Source organism: Cinclus cinclus, chromosome Z, assembly GCF_963662255.1.
Source record: "Cinclus cinclus chromosome Z, bCinCin1.1, whole genome shotgun sequence".
In the NCBI taxonomy this organism is placed as follows: Eukaryota; Metazoa; Chordata; class Aves; order Passeriformes; family Cinclidae; genus Cinclus; species Cinclus cinclus.
In genome coordinates, this window is record NC_085084.1 from 26,743,118 (window position 1) to 26,763,907 (window position 20,790).

A 20,790-nucleotide genomic window follows, 5' to 3' on the forward strand; every position below is an offset into this window, starting at 1 on the left:
GTTCTCCATGAACTTCTCCAGTGTAAGACTATTCCATGGGCAACAGTTCTTTCCAAACTGCGCAACAGGGATCAGTCTTCCACCATGTGCTTCAAGAACAGGCTGTGTCAGCGTGGATCCCCCAAAGGCCAATAAGTCCTACCAGCAAACCTGTTCCAGCATGGGCTCCTCTCTCCATAGGTCCACAGGCTCCTGCCAGGAGCCTGATTCAGCACATGCCTCCTATGAAATCACAGCCTCTTCTTGACATTCACCTGAGAGTGGCTCTCCTCCATAGACTGCAGGTGGATCTCAACTCCCTCCTCCTTCCCCACTAACCTTGGTGTCTGCAGAGTTGTTCCTCTCCAATATTATTCTGCTCTTCTCCAGCCACAGTTACATCTGTGCAATAACTATTTTTTCCTTCTTTTAAATATGTTGGCACAGAGGTATTACCATCATTTCTGATTGGCCCAGCCTTGGCCAGTGACACACCTGTCCTGGATCTAGCTGGCATTGGCTCTGCCAGACAGTGAGGAAGGTTCCAGCAGCCTCTCACAGAAGCCATCCCTGCAGCGCCCCAGTACAAAATCTGGCCAAGAGAAACATGATACATTTCCTCATATGCACCGTGTGCCCATTGTGTTTCTTCTTTTCAGAGCATGGAGAGGGATTAAGATTGCTCTGTTTCACAGTCTGATATCAGCTCATGACATGATAATATCAAGGGTCATTTGGAGTGTGTATTCAGAGTTGCTCTCCCACCCTTAACTAAGGGGCTATCCTTGGGAGTCCATTATTAAAAGTATCCAGTCTATGGGGGGAAAAGATAAGGATCATTTCCCCCACCCCTTCATCCCCTTTTTCCCCTTCAGGCCTGTTACAACAGCATTTAAGAATCCTGAATTCCCTTTAGATGTTAAAGGAAGTCTGTTCTTTTTGCTAGGTCCACCAGTAAACACAATATTTGGAGCCAAGAAAGATTTCTAGGGAGGTTATTCAGAGATCCCTGAAGTGGAATAGTGATGAGTGGCATGGAAGATAGGAGGACAGTGTTTGGAGGACCTCTCCAATGGTTTAGCAGTTCACCCATGAACATCTACAGGAGCCTGTTAAAGTGCTGAAATATGTCAAAGAAAAATGCTGTAGTAGCCTCTCCAGAGAGGCATGGACACTGCTCAACAGTAGACATCAACTCCAAGGGGAGGAGAAAGAAAGCAGACCAACAGCCACCATGGCCACTCAAACTGCTGCTTAACCAGAGGAACATCCCCTGCCAGTACCAGTCACCCCAATACAGAAAAGGAAACCCAACATGTAATCAGTTCACTTCATGAGGGATGAAGAGGAAGCAGAACCCTCAAAACAGCAGGAAGAGACAGGATCAGAGATAATCACCCGATATTGATCCCCAGATGAGCTGTGACATATACAAATAGATTTAAACCACCAGTCAGGAGAGCCCCTAGTGACCTGGCTGCTGTAATTCTGGGATGTGCATGATATGAACTACATGGTGGTGAAGCCAAGAAGCTGGGGTCACTGTCCTGGAATGTGGGCATTGACAAGAGGATTGGGAAGAGCACAGAAACTCCCAGCCTCTGGAGAAGGCTTGTGTCAGCTGTGAGGGAAAGTTATCACCCCACAGATGATCTTGCCTGGTCTCTCAGAGGACCCCCCTACTATGGTACTGCTGACGGTTGAAGAATAAATACTGATGGCTACTACAGCAGTGCAGTGTCACAATATCACACTCTGTGACCCCCATCCAGGAAATTATTTGAGAGCTGGAGAGCCAGGGAGTGGTCAGCAAGATTTGCTGACCCTATAGTAGTCCTATATGATGAATGGAGCATGGAAACTGACAACAGACTGTCAGTGGCCTGAATGAGGTCATGCCACCTCAGACTGCTGCTGTGCTGGACATGCTGGAACTCCAGTATGAGCTGGAGTCCAGGGCAGTAAAGTGAAACTACCACTGACATTGTTAATGTGAAATTTTTCCATTCCTTTAGCAGCAGAGTGGAGGCCACAGTTTGTTTGCACTGGAAAGAGCATCCAGTACACCTGGAACCAGCTGTCCCAGGGGTGGAAACACTATTTGTTATGGGCTGATCCAGACTGCACTAGAAAAGGGCAAGATTCCAGAATACTTTCAGTACATAAATGATTTTGTATGGGGCAACACAGCAAAGGACATTTTTGAGAAAGGGGAAAAGATAATCCAGATCCTCCTGAAGGCTGGTTTTACCATAAAGCAAAACAAACTCAAGGGATCTGCCCAGGAAATTTAACTTTTAGAAGTAAAATGGCAATAGGGATGTCATCAGATTCCAATGGATGTGGGCAACAAACAAGCAGCTATGACCCCACCAACCAGCAAGAAGCAAGCACAGGTTTTCCTAACCACTGCAGGTTTCTGGAGGATGCATGTTGCAGATTATGGTCAGATTGTAAGACCTCTCTATATTATGTGACATGGAAGAAGAGTAATTTCAAGTGGGGTCCTGAACAATAACAGCTTTTGAATTAACTAAACAGGAGATTCTTCATGCAGGAGCCTTTGGGCCAGCCAACATAGGAGCATGTGAAAAAATTTGCTCAACACTGCAGATGGCGAGAATGGTCTTTCCTGGAGTCTCTGCCAAAAAGTACCCAGGATGACCAGTGGGGTTCCAGATTCAGAGATACAAGAGATGTAAGGTCTATTACACCCCACCTGGAAAAAAGATCCTGGCAGATTATGAAGGGGTTTGAGCTGCTTTGGAAGTGATGGGCACCAAAGCACAGCTCCTTTTGGCACCCCAAATGCCAGTGCTGGGCTGGATGATCAAAGTGAAAGTTCCTGCCACACATCATGCCACCGATAATACATGGAGTAAGTGAGTTGTGCTGATCACACAGTGAGCTCAAATAGGAAATACCAACCAACCTGGGATCTGAGAAATTAAGGAAGCCAAACATTTTGGATGATCATCAGAGAAGGACAAAAAAAGTGACATGCGCTGAGGACACCACACCATACAATCAGCTACCAGAAAAAGGAAAGCAACATGCCCTCATCATTGACAGTTCCTGCCATAATGTGGGGATCAATCAAAAATGGGAAGCTGCTACATGGAGTACATGGTGAGTTGCAGAAGCTGCTGCAGGACAAGGTGGATCAAGTTAATTTGCAGAGCTGCATACCATCCAGATAGCTTCAGTATCACTAAACAAGAGAAATGGCCAGCACCCTACCTCTACACTGACCACTGAATAGTAGCAAAAGCTCTCTTAGGGTGGCTGGATCAACGGAAAATTATAAATGCAGCATAGAGGTAAACCTCTCTGAGCTGCTGAAGTTTAACAAGACATCACTGCCTGGATAGAAAGGCTGGCTGTAAAGTCACATCATGCAGTTGCACGCACACCTGTGATCTGGACTACTGAAGAACATCATAAAAATGGACAGGAGGATTGGACTGCCAAGATTAAAGTGTCTCGGGTGGATCTGGACTGGCAAAAAAAGGGTGAATTATTTTTGGCTCATTCGGACCACGATGCTTCAGGTCATCAGGGGAGGGATGCAACAATACAGATGGGCTTGTGACTGAGGGGTGGACTTAACTATGGACACTATTTCCCAGATTATCCTTAACTGTGAAACACGCACTGCAGTCAAGCAGGCTGAGTTAAAGTCTCTGTGGTATGGGGAACAATGGTCAAAATATAAATATGGAGAGGCCTGGCTAGTTAGGCTGCAGTCCCACAAACCTGCCAAGGCAAGTTCTATGTGCTGACAGTGGTGAAATCAACCACAGGATGGCTGGAGATGTGCCCTGTGCCTCACCCCGTAGCCCAAACACCACCTTGGGCCTTGAAAAGCAAGTTCTCTGGTGAAAGGCAACCCCAGAAAGAGCTGAATCAGACAATGGGATTAATTTCAAAAATAGCCTCACAGACCCCTGGGACAGAGAGTACAGTTTTGAGTAGGTATCATATTCCTTACCATGCATCAGCCTCTGGCAGATTTGAACAGCACACTGGACTGTCAAAAACCATGCACAGTTTGGGAGAGCCTCGGTAGGGGCACTGAACTGGGGAGCAACATTCCTAAATCAAGACAATATTCTGTCAGTGCTTACTGATTGGAAAAACATCTTGCTTTATAACCTGTGTTTTCCTCTTCCTGTGCAGGAGCTGCTGCCACATCAAGTTCTTCACTAAATGGAACGCCAGGGGAATGCAGGTGACAGCAGGACTTGCCAAATCAATCTGCACTTAATGGCTGCTAAGGACCACTCTTTTTAGTCAGTACTGAAAACAAAATACAAGTACCCATTAAAAAAAGAAGCACACAAAACCAACCAACCAACCAAGCAACTAAAGACTGACTAATGTTTACAGGTTTGAATTGGATTTAAAAAGATTACTCTGGGGTTTGAGAACCCATTAATTGGAATAAAACTACAGTACTTTGCCATTTTTCTATAAAACATGTATTTTTTAATTTTGATTAAATACATTATTAAAAAAGGAAAGAAAACACCTAACAAATTGCATTAAGTATTTATGCATGAAGATCGTATTAATTCTGCTTGAAGTATTTCTTCAAAATGGATGAAACAGGTATATTTTTGTTTTCTTGTAACTGTTTTCCTGTTAAAGCAGAAAATACTTCATTCATAATGCTTATTTTGAGCTTGTAGAAGGCAGCTTCAAGAGAATGTGAGCTTATAAAAGCTTATAGAAAAAAGCCATGAAATATATATTAGGTTTTGCAGAAAATGGAGTTACGCAATATATTGTATAAATGTAAGCAAGGACCTCTGAAATAAAATGGCATAGTTTTTGATCCCTGATTTTGTTTCTAGCAGTTTAATTAACCAATCATAGTGTCTTCATGAAAATGACATCAAGCTGCAGAATCTGTTGATAAATTCATAATGGTAATCCATTCTCTCTTTCAGCAGAAAGCAAAAGTCTGGCCCAGCATTAATGCAGCACCAGTCAAAATAGAGCTGAATTTTGATTCTTGTTCATTATGATAGCTTAAAAATGTCATAGCAAGCTCCTGAAAGTATTTGCTGACTATTTGTATCAACTGCCTCGAGGTCAGATTCATTGGAGTTGAAATTGGAATAAATCTTCTAGTGTTCTCTGCTTACATTGTCTCTGACAGTAGTTGAATTGACCAAAATATTGTTACACCTGCAAAACGACACATTACTGATGAGACTGCTAAATTACAATGATATGCTTTGGAAGCACAGACTGTGTTAAGAATTACCAGTGACTGACAAGAGTAATTTTAATAATTTAAGTGAGGTTACTCAGAGGATATTTACACCCAAACCAAAATGAACAAATATACTGAAATAGTAGGCAGATGGGAACTTTCTCCATACTAAGACAGATAGCCGGGTAGTAGAACTAAAGATCACTGCAACCAGTGCTATCCTAAACAGAAAGCAAAATAAATGTCAATCTGAATAGAACCACCACTGTGCATGTCATAACCACAGTTATTTTAACCTGACAACTATATTGCTCTAAACTTAAAGCTTCCTTCCATTTCCTATCTTTTTTAGACCTAAGGCTATTCTTTTAAATTACCTACATGTGGTGGTACCCTGAACAGTATTCTGGACAAGGCCAGTGTCCACAAGAAGAGAGTGCAGCACAATTAAGCACTGGGAGTTCTAGGGGAGGAAGAAAAAAAACCACCACTACTTACTGAATGCACAAGCTTATTATCTGCACTTCCTAAGCAACAGGCTCCAGGAATAATGAATGCCAATCAAGCCAGACCCACCTGGAATACTTTGTATTCTCAGCTGACAGTCAAAAATGTTTCATCTTAGAAAGGACTAACAGTGTTTGCATGCACAAACTGTCTGTAGAGGGATTTCTGCAGACCTGAGTCAGGAATTAAAACGTCATCTTAAAAGTATGTCTAAGCACTCCTCATGGAGCGAGTGGAACAAAATACAGCCAATCAAGCAAGAACTGAGGCAGTATCAAATTGCTTGCATGTTTTCAAGGCAACAAACTCCTGAGAGAGCAAGATGTTTGTGCTGTCAGAGTCAAAGCTGCTTTTGAATCAAGATCTACTCTTCTCTCAGAAGCATGACAGTTTCCAAAACACTGAGTGAAGTAGAAATCAAGTGCATACGCTGGAACAAAACCAAAATTTTATTCAACAATACCCCAACATAACGGTGCTGCCCCGGCTGGAAATCTTTGCAGTGTTCTCATTTCTTGTGAAAAGACTCGACTTATTTCTAGGAAAGTGTTTGAGGCAAACACCCACACACAATCAGTCAAATCTAAGCTTATAAAAATGTACCTTTTTTAACACATTAATTTAAAAAGGCTGAAGGAAGACATGGAGACAAAGATAAAAAAACAAACATGTTCAGGGAGTAAATGGTACAGATTGCCAGGACACAATCTAAACACTGTAATCACAGATCACTTGTTCAGAACACATGAGCCAGAAGCCACACACTCCCTGGGAGAGAGGAGGGACTCCCTCTCCCTTTTAACAGGATTCAGCAAGAGGCTCTTGCCATTTAGTGAGCTCACACCCAGCTAGCAGAAGGAAGCTTTTCTGTCAGATTAAGCAAGGCAGAAAGATCCAGTGCAGCAGCTTCCTTGCAGAACGTTGCTCTTGAGCCCACTTCTTAAACTCTTGTGGTGACTGGAAGGCAGAACAAATCCTGTCCACGTGAGCCCATGCTGCACCCACCTCATGTACAGTGACAGCAGGCACCCGTGATTTCTCTCTGAAGGCATTTACACACAGAAGCCAGCTGAGAGGTGTACTGTGGAAGCATAAGCTACACTGGGAGCATGGCATTGTAACAAAACAACAACTCCTTACAGAAATTTTCCTAGATTAGTAGCTTGCATTATCTGTCACACTTTTATATCACAGGAGAACAGATGAAAACAGAACTCCTGTTTAGTCCAAAATCGGTGTTCCAAACTATGCAAGCAGCCATGGGCAGCTCCCAGTTTAAGCACATGCACAGCATCATCAAGTGGTGAAAGCAGAGTCACCACAGACACCAGTGAGAAGTTTTAGCACCAGCCTTGGGGATTTTTACCCCCACAACATGCAAGTGGTCTGGCCTGTGTGTTCTCTCACTTGCCAAATGCCATTACAGGGCCTCTGCCATAAGGAAGCATATCTGCCAAGCAAAATGGTCCACAAGAGCTGAACCTCAAGGCCAGCAGAACCAAAGGCTGCTGAGCATCAAACAGATGCACCCAGGCTTTCTGAATGGTTTTCAGAACTTTGCCACATGGCTTCCAGTGACACAGCCTTTGAACAAAACATCCAGTTCAGTATCTGCTTGTATGCAAAAGGACAGAAACATCCTGGCTCATGACTTGTGCATTATATAGACTTGGGCCAGAAACAAATACAACAGATGCAGAAAAAGTTAAGACTGACAGCAAGTGAAACACAACTGTCACTTTTTTACTCCATCAAGTAGTTTTAAAATTATCTGACTTGTGCACTTATGTAACAGAACACAGTAACCAACAAAACCTTTTATTAGAAGAGGTTCATGCAAGGTTTCATTACAAGAAAGTCATGATTTCAACTTACAAAGTCAACATTACTACCAGCACCTTTCCTAAAGAGTTGTGATTTGTAAAATGTCCCATGTGTAAGCAAAGCAAATGAATGATCCACACCCAAACACACTTCTATCTCAAAATCTCTATCTTGATTTTGCGTATGTACATGTAAAGTACATATGAATATCATGTCTTCACACTTCAGGTCCTTCTCCTCCAGGAACCAGCTATAAAAGAGTAAGACATTTCTGCATTAGTGCCATAGAGTTGAGCTTTACAAACCCATACATGACAGCTCTTGCTTTACAACAACATTTTAGGACATGGAGACTTAATGCTAGACCACAGAAGTGGCTTTTAGGCTCTTCCTAGCAGAAGAAGTCAGTTATTGCCAGAGACACACAAACCAGAAAGGCAACAGGGAGCAAATCAGCATAGCATCTCCTTGTGAAGGAAGCAAAGAACTGAAGAGAAAAAGAAATACAAATGCAAAGACAAGAGGAAAAAAAAAAAGATTAATCACTCCTTTTACTGATATCTTCTTCATAATTCAGCTGAGCACTTTTAAAGAGAAAGAGCTTCACTGGTTTTGGGATCAAAATAAGAAAAAGTCTAAAGCATGGACTTCCTGATATGGGAATATACAACCCCAAAAGAGACATGAGATCTAATGCAGAAGCATATCTATGTCTTGCTGATAATTCACCAGGTTCTTCTTCAAGGACAACACCATCCTAACTGGATCACCCAAACAAGGAGTCAGAACATATGCTGTCCTTTCAACACACAGAACAATAGCCAAAGCAGAAAGAGGCTTAGAAATTAACACAGGATGGCACCTACTCAGACACACAAAGCAGAGGAACAAGACAGGTAAAACAACAAAATGGAGGCAATTCCTCATTCATACAGAGCCAATTTAGACTCACATCTTCCCACTTGAGCCTTCCTCTTCCTACAAAATGAGGAATGCCCTAGTGTTGGAAGTCCAGGCTTTGTGGCCAGCTATGCAGACAAGTTACTTTAAACTCCCTGATGTAAGAAACTGTCAGGAAAGTTCAGCTTAAAGGTGTTTGATTGTAATCAATCACCAAATGACTTACAGGAACAGAAAATCAACATACGCAGCCTGTGATGACTCACCATAGTTATGTTATTTCCATTTAGCAGAATCTGGTCCAGCTTTGTGATTCTTCTGCCCTCAGGTGTGATCTCACTGAAGGAGATTAGAAACAGTAAGCAACAGCACAAAACCAGGGACAATGGCTCCAGTTTCGACCACAGAACTGGCAGAAATCTCTGCATTAAGGTGACCACTGCTGGAACTAACAAATAAATCAGCCACACTTCAGCACAATCTTGATAAATGGAGCACCTAGGTACAGAAAGCTAACTGGCATCTAAAAAGGTCTCTTCTCAGTATATGGAGATATGTATTCACCCTCTAAAGCCTGACAATTTCTTGAATATGACATATCAACATATTTACTTTGTTATGACAAAGTAAAAACATTTGAGTTTGCTACCTTGTTGAATCTTTGCCTAGGTCTTAAGGAAGTGTAAAAACAAATTAATTACTGGGAAGTTTGCCACACAAACCATGCAAAATTAAGACAACAAACAGGATCAAATACATACAAGTATAAGCCATACAACAGCTACTCTATGGCATGGCTGTACTGAACACATCACTTAATGTAATTTTAAGTCCATGATTAATCAAGCCAGCTGGCAAGTATTCCACAAACATAAAAACATTCTGCTAGCAGACCTTACACAGTATTTTGGCTCAGTGAACCAAACACTAAGGAGCAACAAGAGGCAAAAAACATACTTACAATTCCGTAACATCTTCCAGCACCATATCTGAAAATTCAGTTTCAAGGAAAATAAGATTTCATTTTCCAGTTTTTAAAGCAAGAATATTTAATGTTATTTTCATTTTATACCAAAATGAGATTTTACCTGAAAGCTGAAAATATCAGAATACAACTGTTCCATACAAAAAGGCTCTATTCAGTGAACTCAAAACTCTCAAGAGCTATAAATTACTTAGGCCAGAGCATAAAGCAGACAGCCTTTAACTTCTATCAAAGGATACTGACAAAGTCATCAAATCCTAGAAGTGTCCCAACAATTTCTTTGTCGCTCTTCATCACGATGTGAATGCGTGAACCGATGCACTTGTCCACAAGTTCTGTACATACACAAAGCAAGTCCTTCGTGCCTTAGTTTTTTCTTGTTTATTTACACGAAGAGACACATTCCACACACCCTTACACATTCCCCATCCATTCTCCCACACAAACCAGCCTCTCCCGACATTCTTACACCCACCCCCACTCCCACCGGCCTTTCTCAGACGCTCCCGCAGTCCCCCTCACCCCCAGACGCCAGCACCCCACACCTATTCCCTACTCCCACCCGTTTCCCCGGGCCCCAGACCGCGATTCTTCCCGGGCCGTGCGCGGGCCCCGACGCCTGACGCCACGCGCTCCCGCCCTCTCGCTTCCCGCCCGGCGCGGCCCTCAGAGCAGCCCGCAGAGAGGGGCCCGCAGCCGCCGCTGCCCCTGACAGGGACCCCGCGCCGGGCCCCAAGGGGGAGAAGCCGGGAGCCGCCCATCGTTACCGAGCGGCAGGAGCTGAGACGGGTTGGACACCGCGCCCGCCGCCATGTCGGAACCAGCCCTGCCCAATGGCCGCCGCCGCCCACACCCGGGAAGGGCAGGGCCGGGCCGGCAGCCGCCCCGCTCCGCCCTGTCCCGCGCCGCTCCGCCCCGCTCCTCTCCGCCCCGCTCCTCTCCTCCCCGCCCCTCTCCGGCAGCGCTGCTGGCGGTACCGATGTGCCCTCGCGCTGGGACATGGGCTGTGTAGAGTGTGCGCTGTAATGGCCCAGCAGTTACAGCATCACGGAGCCGTCGGCTTGGAAAAGACCTCTGAGGTCACCGACGCCAACCTGTGAACGAATCCCACCAAGTCGACCAAAACACAGTACTGAGTGCCACATCCAGTCTTTTCTTAAACAATCCGGGGACAATGACTTTACCGCCTCCTTGGGCAGCTTTTATGTAAAGAAATTCTTGCTAATGTCCAACATAAACATTCCTGGCACAGCTTGAGGCTGTTGTCGTGTCCTGTCACTTTGCACCTGAGAGAAAGAGACGAACCACTGCCTTCTTCAACCTGCTTTCGGGCAGTTGTAGAAAGTGGTAAGTCCCCTGAGTTTCCTTTCCTTAAAACAAAAGCTCAGCTCCCTCAGCAGCTCCTCAGAGGGCTTGAACTCTAGACTTTTCATCAGCTCTGTTGCCCTTCTCTGCACTCACTCCAGCACCTCAATATCCTTCTTGCAAACAGGGGCCTGATGAAGAATTGTTTGCATCTGGTGGGTTAATGCTTTTAATAATTTTGAAGAATACTTACTCTTCACAACCATTGACCTATGGAACTGTACCATGCTTTTTCTATAGGAAGAAGAACTGGAAAGCAACCAGCTCAGTTTTGCCAACTTTTACCAGTTCACTAGGCCGTCAGCTATGACTTTGGGGTCCCTGACCACCAGGGATCACCAAAGAGACCCCCAGGACGGAAGAACACATGGAGAGAGGGGAGGGAACATATGACTTCAGAGTAATGATTCTCATATTTGTGTTTCTTCTAGGAAAACCTATTAATATGTGTGTAAAATACAGTATATAAACTAGACCTTTCTCTGTACTCAGCATGAATAGGATTTTGGAGGAGATATCCCCTCATGCATCCAGCTGAATAAAGAATGCTGGCTTCTCAATGCTACATTAGTGTGAAGGAATTTTTATTTTTACTGATTTTTGGTAACAGGCCCACAGCTGGACACAGGACTCAAGGTGTAGGCTCACCAGTGCTGAGCACAGGATCACAGCCTGATACTGCTGGCCCCACTGTTTTATGTGCCAATTTTCATTCCCCACATTTGTCTATTGACTCAATAGAGGTGGGTGTGTGGAAGATTTCTGAAGCCTTTCAGTAACTTCATTCCACCACCATTCCCAACTGGCTTCATCTGTGCCCAAGGAGCACCATGGGCAGAGACAGCCCTCTGGGCCTCCTGGGCATGGGAAGTGCTGCCTTGGAGCCAGTTAATACTGGGCAGAGCTGCACATGGGGGGCTCTGCCTATCACCCAGCATCATAGCAAGCCCCCATCCCTGCTCAGAGAAGAAGGTGCTCACTGGAGCTGTGGACACTGGGGTCACTAGCACTCACCTCTTCTTCACCTGGTCCTGTCCTACTGGGCACAGGCACTGGCTGGTGTCACAGAAGTTGTGGGAAGTGGCCAGTGGGAATGGGCCATGAAGACCCACACATCATTCCTGTTGGAGCAGAAAAGCACTCAGTGGACATGGGAAGTATTCTGCTGGCACTGGGGTAGGTAGGAAGGCATTGGCCAGAGCTTTGCAGGGAGGAGTGAGGGCACTGACTGCTTCCTTGCCATGAAACTATCAGCAAGGTAACACTGAATCCCATTGATCCTCTATATCACAGCTCTTGAGATGGCCACTGTTCTTTGACAGCATCCCTAACTTCTTTCTCCAGGCTCCATGCAAGGATGTGCCAGTCTTGCCCTGACACCAACATTTAATTTTGCACATAAAAAGTGAACTGGTATTAGCAGTCTAACTTGCTGTCCTTACTTATTGCAATTTTTATTTTAATTTCCCTTCTGGTATTTCCCAAGAGGCATTGAACCCTAGCTGTATCCACTTTTTAACATTACATCAGTCTGCACTACATGCTCTTCTGTGTCTGTTTTCTTTCCCCCAGCTTCTACTTTTAATATTCCTCTGTGAGCCTTTGAATTTTAGGAACAGAAGCCTCATTTCATTAAGATCAAAGTGCAGCCTTCTCCTCTTGTTCAGACTCCTCTTGTTCCAGAAGTCTTCGTAGTGCTCCATGGACCTAAGTTCTTGCTCACTGCATCTCATTTGGGCACTAAGACTGGATTTCTGTATATTCATGTCTTCATACATGGAACTGACAGTGTTTCATAGAATGCAAGGTCCTCATCCTCAGGTACCTGTCTGACAGCTGAAACTTGGCCCCTTCCGTTCACCTACATCAAAGATAGATCAAAATACCAATTTGTGACCCTGGAGCCTCTCATCTAGATGTTGCACTAAGCCTGCTGCCTTTGTGCCCAGAAGCTGGCTGTCATTTGATTTCCCAAGCACAGGTACCCAGGTCTAGTAACAGAATTTTCTGACAGCATTAAATTGCTCCTTGCTGTATTTTATACTCTTTGCTCCTCCAAGGTGCACTGCAATCCTTGCTTTCTTGCCTCGGAAACTCGACAGCCAGAGGAGAGTGTAAGTTTCAGAGGACTGCTGCTGCCCTACAACTCACCTGAAGGTGCCTGCATTTCTGTCAGCTGTTGCCATTTGGAGAGCTCTCCAGCTGAGAAAACAACTATCTTCTCTGCATAAGCAGCAGATTCTTTCCCCACAGTCATCAGTAGGAAACTGTCCCTGGTGATGTAATCCCAACTCCTGCAATGCTGACTGTTGGGGAGTCTTTGCCTTCCTGAATGTGCCATCTGGGGACAGCTTGTGTTAACTAAACCTCTGTAGTTTTGCTGTTCAGCTAATTTATCTTCTGTTGTCCTGTCCCTTCAGTGCTGCACCTTACCTGGTGCGAATGGCCACAGCATTTTCCCTGCCTGTGGTTCCCAGCACTGCTCAGTTACTTCTGAGTAGTTCTTCACTTCTTCCAGTCTCTGGGGAAGATCTGGCCTTGCAACCTCTACACTGCCTATACTTAACCTTTGTTCTCCATCTGCCCAGCCACTCTACAAGAAAGTGCCAGACTGACCTGTTCATTGTCCTTCTCCGCTTTCTAGAAGAACACTAAAGGCTGTCTCTTTAGGCTACTAACATGGCAACAGATCATCTTTCATTTGGGTCCCAAAATGCAGTGTAATAATCTCAAAGCAGAAGTCATGCAGCCCAGCCACAGGGCAGGCAAAACTACAGCAAGTGCACTATAGTTTTAAAACACCCAAGCCAACTTCCATATATACACTTATGCTGAGGGGAAAGGGCAAGGGAACACATGTGGAACTCAAAGTCAGAGCTACTTAAAAACTATGGAATCCTGTCTTTGCTCAGAGGGCCTGGTAGAGCACAGGAAGTATTATTTATTGGTCTAGAAAGTGTAAAGACATGCTCAGAGTACCCAGCTATTCAGCTTCAGGAATTTGCTGTCACGCTGTTATCTCAAAGACCTTGTTGCATAATCCACATAGCAACAATTTTTGTCCTTGCAAGTTTCTCAATGTTGGCAGAAAATTTAGCAGATCACTCTTCGTATCCACTTGCTGTCTTGCAGTACTAATGTTAGAGACCAAAGATTGGGTGTTTCTTTCACACCTAAAAGCAGCTTTCAGAAATGAAGATGTGAAGGAAAATCATGACAAACTATCAGATAAATTAGTGAAACTGGAAGGTCAACACACTGAAAATAAACCTTCCAAATCAATGTGGTTTTTGAGGAGCTGGAATTAATGAGCAGCCACCTGCTCTGCCTTAAGTCATCCCTGGGGCGCAGGGACACATTGTCCATGCTGTCTTCTGTCCTTTAGATGGTGTTACCTCTACAGCCACAGCTCAAGGCTAGAGCTAGACACTGTCTAGCTAGAGCTAGGCACAATTTTAAACCATCATCAGTTGCCACAGCCTCAAAGATACTCCACATTCCCACAGGCACTGGCAAAGTGTAGGGAAGCAAACTGCTGTACCTCCCTTTTCCCTCTCCCCTGGCCTCCATGTGCCTTCACTCCCACTTCCCAGAGGTTTAATCCATGATACCAGCCATACAGGCCTGGTGGGCTGAAAGCAAAAACAAGAACAAAACTGAGGGCTGTTAGATTTCACAGGGTGGGTAGGAGGGTTGCCTTGCTGTCCTGGAATCTTGAGATGAAGTTGAGACAGTCTTGCTCCATAGCTTGTGTGCTGGTTTTACCCTGGGGGAGGGCACACTAGGAAGTTTTTTTCTCCATGAAAACTTCCTCTGTGGATTGATAGGACCAATTGAAAGCTAATTTAGTTGTTAAAAGCCTGAAAAACCAATTTAAAAAGTCGGTTCGCTCCATGAATCACATTTGAAGCAAGTAAATGCCAGAAAAACTCTCTTCCATTTCCGGCCTTGAACAAGATAACACTGACCTAACCCGGGCCCACTTCCAGTGCGGCCCAGGCCAGGCAGGAGTGGGCTCCAGAGGCTGCTGGGCCTCGTTTTAACCAGGGGCCCCAGTAGCCAAAAGCAGAAGAAGCCCATTGCTAAAATTCTTGCCTTTTCCCAGTGTGGCGGTGGCTCAGCAGGGCCCTGCCCTGCCACCCTCATGGCCTGGGGGGCAGCAGCTGGGCCCAGTTTAAAAAAGCCCCCACACCTTTGCGTGCTAGGCAAGGCAAAGGGAGAACCCCCGGCCTGCAGCTAAAACTAAATGCAATCAACACCAGAAAAAAGCCATGAAGCCAAAGGCTTGTCACCAATTTCTCCTTTAACTAAACTTTGCAGTTTTCATCCTGCCTCTCCAGCGTGGCCTGGGTGGCCTGAAATCCTGACACAGCTCCAGCATGGCCTAGCCCAACTCCTACAACTTCTGTGTGAGATTTTAATTTTTTTTCCAATGTTCAAATAAAACTTACAGACTTTCATCTTTCCTTAGGTGAGAGGGAGAAGAACAGAAAGGATACACTAAAGTCAATGAAGTAAAAGCTAAGGTTCTAAACAAAAAAAGAATGAAGAAACGCCATAAAAGTTGGCTAAAATATCTTTTTGTATGTTATAAAGGTGGACTGTGCGTCACAAAAAAAAATTCATTTAAACCATAAAAAAAAGGTGAAAAGTAAAGCAAAGTGTAAAATGTTTAAAAAAATCCTTTGCGCCGAGGAAAAGAGGGGGATCTCTGTTCCTGAAAATAAAGTATGAACAAAAGAAAGTAAGCTGAAAAAAAAGTTTTACCTTGAAGTAGCTCATCCTTAAAAGAAATACCCCATAACTTTTTAACATGGCCCACAACTCAGTTCTAAAAAAACTGGAAAGTGGAAAAAAATTCGTAATAGCAAATCCCAGGTGGCTGTTAATCATTAAAAAAGTGGAGTCAAAAGAAAACTAGTTATTTTCTCTCTTAGTAAAAAATCCTTATAGCTAAACAAAAAGAAATTCCCCTCCCTAAAGTAAACTAAAAAAATTATATAAGTAAAAACTTGACTAAAGTGTCCCTGTATATTGTTAAACTGTAACAAAAAAGAAAAAAAGGACTAGTCTAAAAATCTGTTCTAAATTTATTATTATTATTATTCTTTGTGTTGTTAATAAAGTTTTTTTTCTTTTTTTTCCCTTTTTAAGTTTTAAGCCTGCTTTACTTCTAATCCTATTTCACAACAAAAAGTAAATATATTACAATTAAAAATCCTTAAACCATTACATTTTTAGTGCCTTAGCCAAAAAAACCAAACCCACTAAACCATTACAGCCTGACTCAAGTATTGCCTTGGAGTAATTTCCACATGCTCAATGAGGAACTTGAGACAAAGATTTGCCCTCCTCAGATCCACTGCCTAGTCTGCAGAATGGGGAGAAAAGAGCCTTTCTTTCTCCAAATCCACATAAAAGGAGCTAGTGTTTATCATATGGAGAGGAAATACCCATCTAAATGCACCTGTTTCTTCTGTCCATCTTGTACCACCATCTGGGTGTCCACATCTGGTTGATTCCAAGATTGTGAAGGGCTCTGAAGAATAGCCACAAAAAGTTTGAAAGCATGGAGTTGTGAATCTATGTGCAAGCTGTGTTGGATCTGCTGTTTCCAGCACAGTGTCTAACAGTGACCTAAGTGAGCAAGTCTTGGGGCACAATGGCTCTAGGTCTTTCAGATTTTCATTCTTTCCATTTTATTTTCCATCACTGACCTTTGTTTCAGGTTTGCTAAAGGTTTTCCAGTGGACTACTGCCTGGGGAATCTTCATTGAGACTTGTGAGCTTGTATTTTAATGACAGGTTATTTGCTTATTATTGAGTGTTGAAGGCTGTAGTGGCTGGAAGATGTTCTTTGAGCCCTTCCTGCTTAAATACTCATTTCATGGCTGATGCATCTGAAGGACGTATGATTTAGTGACCCAAATGATCCCTGTTTTTATCTTGCCATATTTCTGGGAGTTCAGTGGAAGTGGATGGTTCTGTGTGCCATGAAATGCATAGATTTCCTGAGGAGGGAGTAGGGCCTCAAGAGGAGAAGGCACATCCAGCTGACTTAAATGCCAGGCTAGCCTCACTTCCAGGGCCTTTTGTTGTAACTTCAGAACTACTTTCATGTTGGAATTATGTCAAGACAAACTGGACTGGCATCATCACTGGTCCTTCATTAGAAAACTTTTCTGGACTTCTTTCAGTATACTTCTTTCTGACAACTCTGACTCCTTCCCTCATAGGCAGCTTCACACAGTACTGACTCCTTTTCTTACAGGCAGCTCCACTCAGCTCTGACTCCTCCTCTCTCTGCATAACTGGCTAAACCCCAACTTGTCTCTTGCCCAGCCCCTAACCCTGCCTGTCCCTCACGCAACATCTTCTTACCTTACCTGTCCCTTGCATGACCACATGTCCTTTACCTCCTCAAAGCACAGCCAGCAGACTCCATCCCAAACCACAGTAGACTCTCAGTCTCAAGCTCTAACTCAAACTGCAACTAGTGACCAACTAACCCACTCTTTTATCCAAACTCATTGGGCAAGCACAGATATTTCCATTCCTCAGTAATCAGTACAGCTGTAATTCATCGGGAGAGACTGCCTTCTGCACTATCCGTTCAACCTATTTTCCCACACTTTTGGTCTAAACTTATTGTGAATTTAGGCTGTATCAGTATGTACTACAGGTATGACAAAGATGAAAGGGTCATTATCACTATTTGAATATGGTAAAAGCTCATCAGAGCTTTCCCTACCCAAACATGCAGTGCAATGATTGGTCTGCCAGTAAATGGAAATGACAGGCAGGAATACAGTTCCTGCAGTGATTTCAGATATTGAAATTCTCACATTACAGCAAGACTCCCTAAGACTGTCATTTCTGAATGCCTTCTGATCCTGAACCTGGCTCCTGTCACCCACAGACACTGTTTTTCTTTATGCATTAGTAAAGAAGATGAGTTACCAATGCACCTATTAGCACTCCCTGCTCTAAATCAGTCATTCTTCCTTGTATGGAGTTTTACCTGTATGACTGCGACAAGTTCAATATTTCTATTTAATTTTTGTATTTAATTGGATTCTTTCACCATACGCTAGTGTTAGGATTTATGAGAAAGTTTAATCCTACAGAGATGAGCTGAAGGTAGGCAGCAACGTTTGCGTTGTCGCATTAATGAATTGTATTGAATTACACTTGCAGACATGTGCCATTCATCCTATTTCTTTATTGCTATGCATTCAGTGTACTTCCAAGAAAGTTCTTCAATAAAATCACTGCTTCCAGTCAAGTGCTCAGAAGCAATCCTAGTATATAGCAGTCCTGCTTCCACTCAAGGTCATGAAAAAATATTATAGAAAGGAAACATATCCTGAGCCCAACCCCACAGAGTGATACACATTCCCAGGACACTCACAAGTGTTTTCCTCTGCTGTTGACTACACTGCATACAGGACTCTTTGCTGCCAGCAGCTCAACTTTCTAATCTTGGGGTTTTGGGGTAAAAGGAAGTTTTTTGAGTATTGTTGCAGGAAAGTATTGTAACCTGGAGGAAATAAATATTTTAGACATCCTGTCACATGATGTGTTCCAGTGCACTGCAAATCATAACAAGTCTATAACTGAAATTAAACTGCAGTATTTAGACCAAAAATGCCACATACTTTGCCTAAAAGCATTATTTTCCAATGCTTTTAGAAGATCTTAATTGCATTTTGAAATGCAAGCAATTTCTTTCTAAGGTGAGGCTTGCAAGACAGTGGATATTCCATTTGCTGCACAATTCCACTCAATGAAGTGTAACTCTCTAGGAGCTTGATCTAAGGATTTGTGCAAGTCAGGAATTATGGACTCATTTTCTGGTCCATGAATTTTTTGGACTCTGCTGGCTTTTGTTCTAGAGCAAGTATGGTATGGTAATAAGTGAGGTCTTTAATGTCTTAGGCATCCCTGTGAGTGAAAGGCACGTGCAGAATGGGTGGGCAACTGACTATCTTAAGTTCAAGACAATCACTGACACAAAACTGCAGTCACTGTGGGTTTGTATCTGCACATTAAAGGCTGGTTTTAGGCGAGGCAGAGTATTGCACAGGTAACAGCACTTTCTAGTTCTTACTATTTTCTATTCTTCACATTTCCTCCCTGTAGCTATCACCTGTTCTTCCAGCTTTCACCCACATTTTGAAAAGTTCTTCTAAGTTTCCCCAGGGCATTTTCATTGAATTCCTCATTATGTGTGTGCCAATATGCATTAGGACGAGTTGATTCTGGTGTGATTTTCAGCTCGTATTTGCAGATTGCGCTGTGAACCTGTACTGGGGGCAGCAGCCACGAAAGGCTACAAGCATTTCTGGAGAGGGAGCACCTCTTGTCCATAGCCTTTCTTCACTTTATCCAATCTGTCCTCTCCCCTTCTTCCATCCTTTTATTACCCCCTAATTCCTCCTCCTCTTCTCCCCACTCCTTTCTGCCTCTCTTCAGCCCTCTTTCTGTCCCTGTTATTTTCTTGACACCTAGTGGTACCGTGCTCTCCAAACACCAGAGGAGAAGACAGTGCTGTGCCAAAAAAACTCGTCTCATATCAGTGTTAGCCTTCCCAACCCCCTTTTCCTCATGTTTGATTTTTTCCAGGAAGAAAATGCTTCTCTTTGATTTTTCATATCCTGCATATCATGTCAATATACTTTTTTCCCTGTGATTTACAGAGAATACTAATTTACAGTTAAGTCAGAATTAATCTCCTATCCTTAGAGCCAGGAAAATCCATGTATATAAATTTAGCAAAGAATGTCCAAGATATGCATTGAAACCATCCCTAACAAAAAGGCTCTTGCTAAAGCCAGGAATACTCCATCAAGCAGAGGCCTCTCAAATATGCAGCTGGTAATGGACCATGCAGTATCACACACGTCTGCAGGAGGTCACTGCATCCTTCTTGTGGAAAAACAGCAAAAAATACAGTCAGCTATGGAATGTGCACCTGAAAAATGCAGGCTGTTGAAGGGATGGCATCCTCCTGTACTGCCTCTCATGTGCTGTATTCTGAGCAGGACAGAATCTCACAGTGAGATTCATGTCACAAAAGCAGGAAGTTCTGTTCAATGGCCTCTACTGATAACCAAACATAATGATCAGCAGTAAAATTAAGGAACCTGGTGTTAGGGTTAGTCAGGATTAGTTTCGGCACTCGGGTAAAACCACAGTTCAGATGACTCATTAAAGGACTTTCCATCCTGAAACAGGAGGCTGGCAACAAAATTACAGCATAACACATGCCACTCCCTTTCCTGTTAGTTCACCAGCAAAACAGCCTGTAATAGGAAACATAAAATATGGACACATGGCAATCCACACGCTTAAAAATGTGTTGCATACAATAGATACTGACCAGGCCACTGACATGTGCATGTTGGTTTTTGCCAACAGGTGAAGAAGAAGGTATGAGTGAGTCAAATCAATCTGCTTAGAAGTGCTGCAAATTAAAACCACCTTATGTTTACATAACATTTTGCCCTGTGGAGTGCAACATGGACTTTTTAATACAATGAACCTTTTGAGAGCTGTTACTGTCAAGAGTTTTTACTAAGAAAAGTTTTGTTACCATTTTCCTTCACATCTCACAATTCTTGATTGAAACCAGTAGCATCCTCAGTGTGCAGAGCATAACCTTGCTTTTCTGGAACTTGGTTCTGCAAGTCAAGGGGAAGAATGTGAAAGACTTTTCCTCCATCTCATTTATGGCCTGTGTTAAACTCCTGGTTTCACCTCACCCCCGAAGGAAGTGATTGTGGTATTGCTGCTGCACTTGTGCCCTCTGGTAGCCTGGCAGTTCAGGAATTGTGTAAATTTGTGGTGGTCCAGAGCACATTTCTACTCCCTCCTTGATAAAAGCCTTCATCATCATCATGCATGTCACTTGATCCACTGACTCATCTTTTCACTTTGTCTAATTTTTTTTTTTTTGCAGGATTATCAGCTTTCAGCAGAAAAGCACTTCAGACCACAACTGAAGTTA

General features: G+C 43.5%; 1 protein-coding gene across 1 annotated transcript; it reads right to left on the reverse strand.

Annotated features, from left to right (window-relative positions):
* Nucleotides 1–7,509: 7,509 nt before the first annotated feature.
* On the reverse strand, nt 7,510–10,235 carry LSM5 (LSM5 homolog, U6 small nuclear RNA and mRNA degradation associated). Its single transcript, XM_062513146.1, has 5 exons — nt 10,184–10,235; nt 9,656–9,751; nt 9,393–9,420; nt 8,698–8,770; nt 7,510–7,781 (listed from the first exon to the last, which is right to left on the reverse strand). The coding sequence occupies exons 1-5, from the start codon at nt 10,227–10,229 to the stop codon at nt 7,749–7,751; spliced, it is 276 nt and encodes a 91-aa protein (XP_062369130.1). The 5' UTR covers nt 10,230–10,235; the 3' UTR covers nt 7,510–7,748.
* Between the last annotated feature and the right edge of the window lie 10,555 nt (nt 10,236–20,790).

Bases quoted from the DNA above. Each gene is read 5' to 3' on its own strand.
- LSM5 (XM_062513146.1), bottom strand. From the start codon at position 10,229: ATGGCGGCGGGCGCGGTGTCCAACCCGTCTCAGCTCCTGCCGCTCG. The intron at 9,752-10,183 runs GTAACGATGGGC...GTGTATGTACAG, and splicing joins GTCTCAGCTCCTGCCGCTCG to AACTTGTGGACAAGTGCATC. The intron at 9,421-9,655 runs GTATCCTTTGAT...CTGAATTTTCAG, and splicing joins AGGATTTGATGACTTTGTCA to ATATGGTGCTGGAAGATGTT.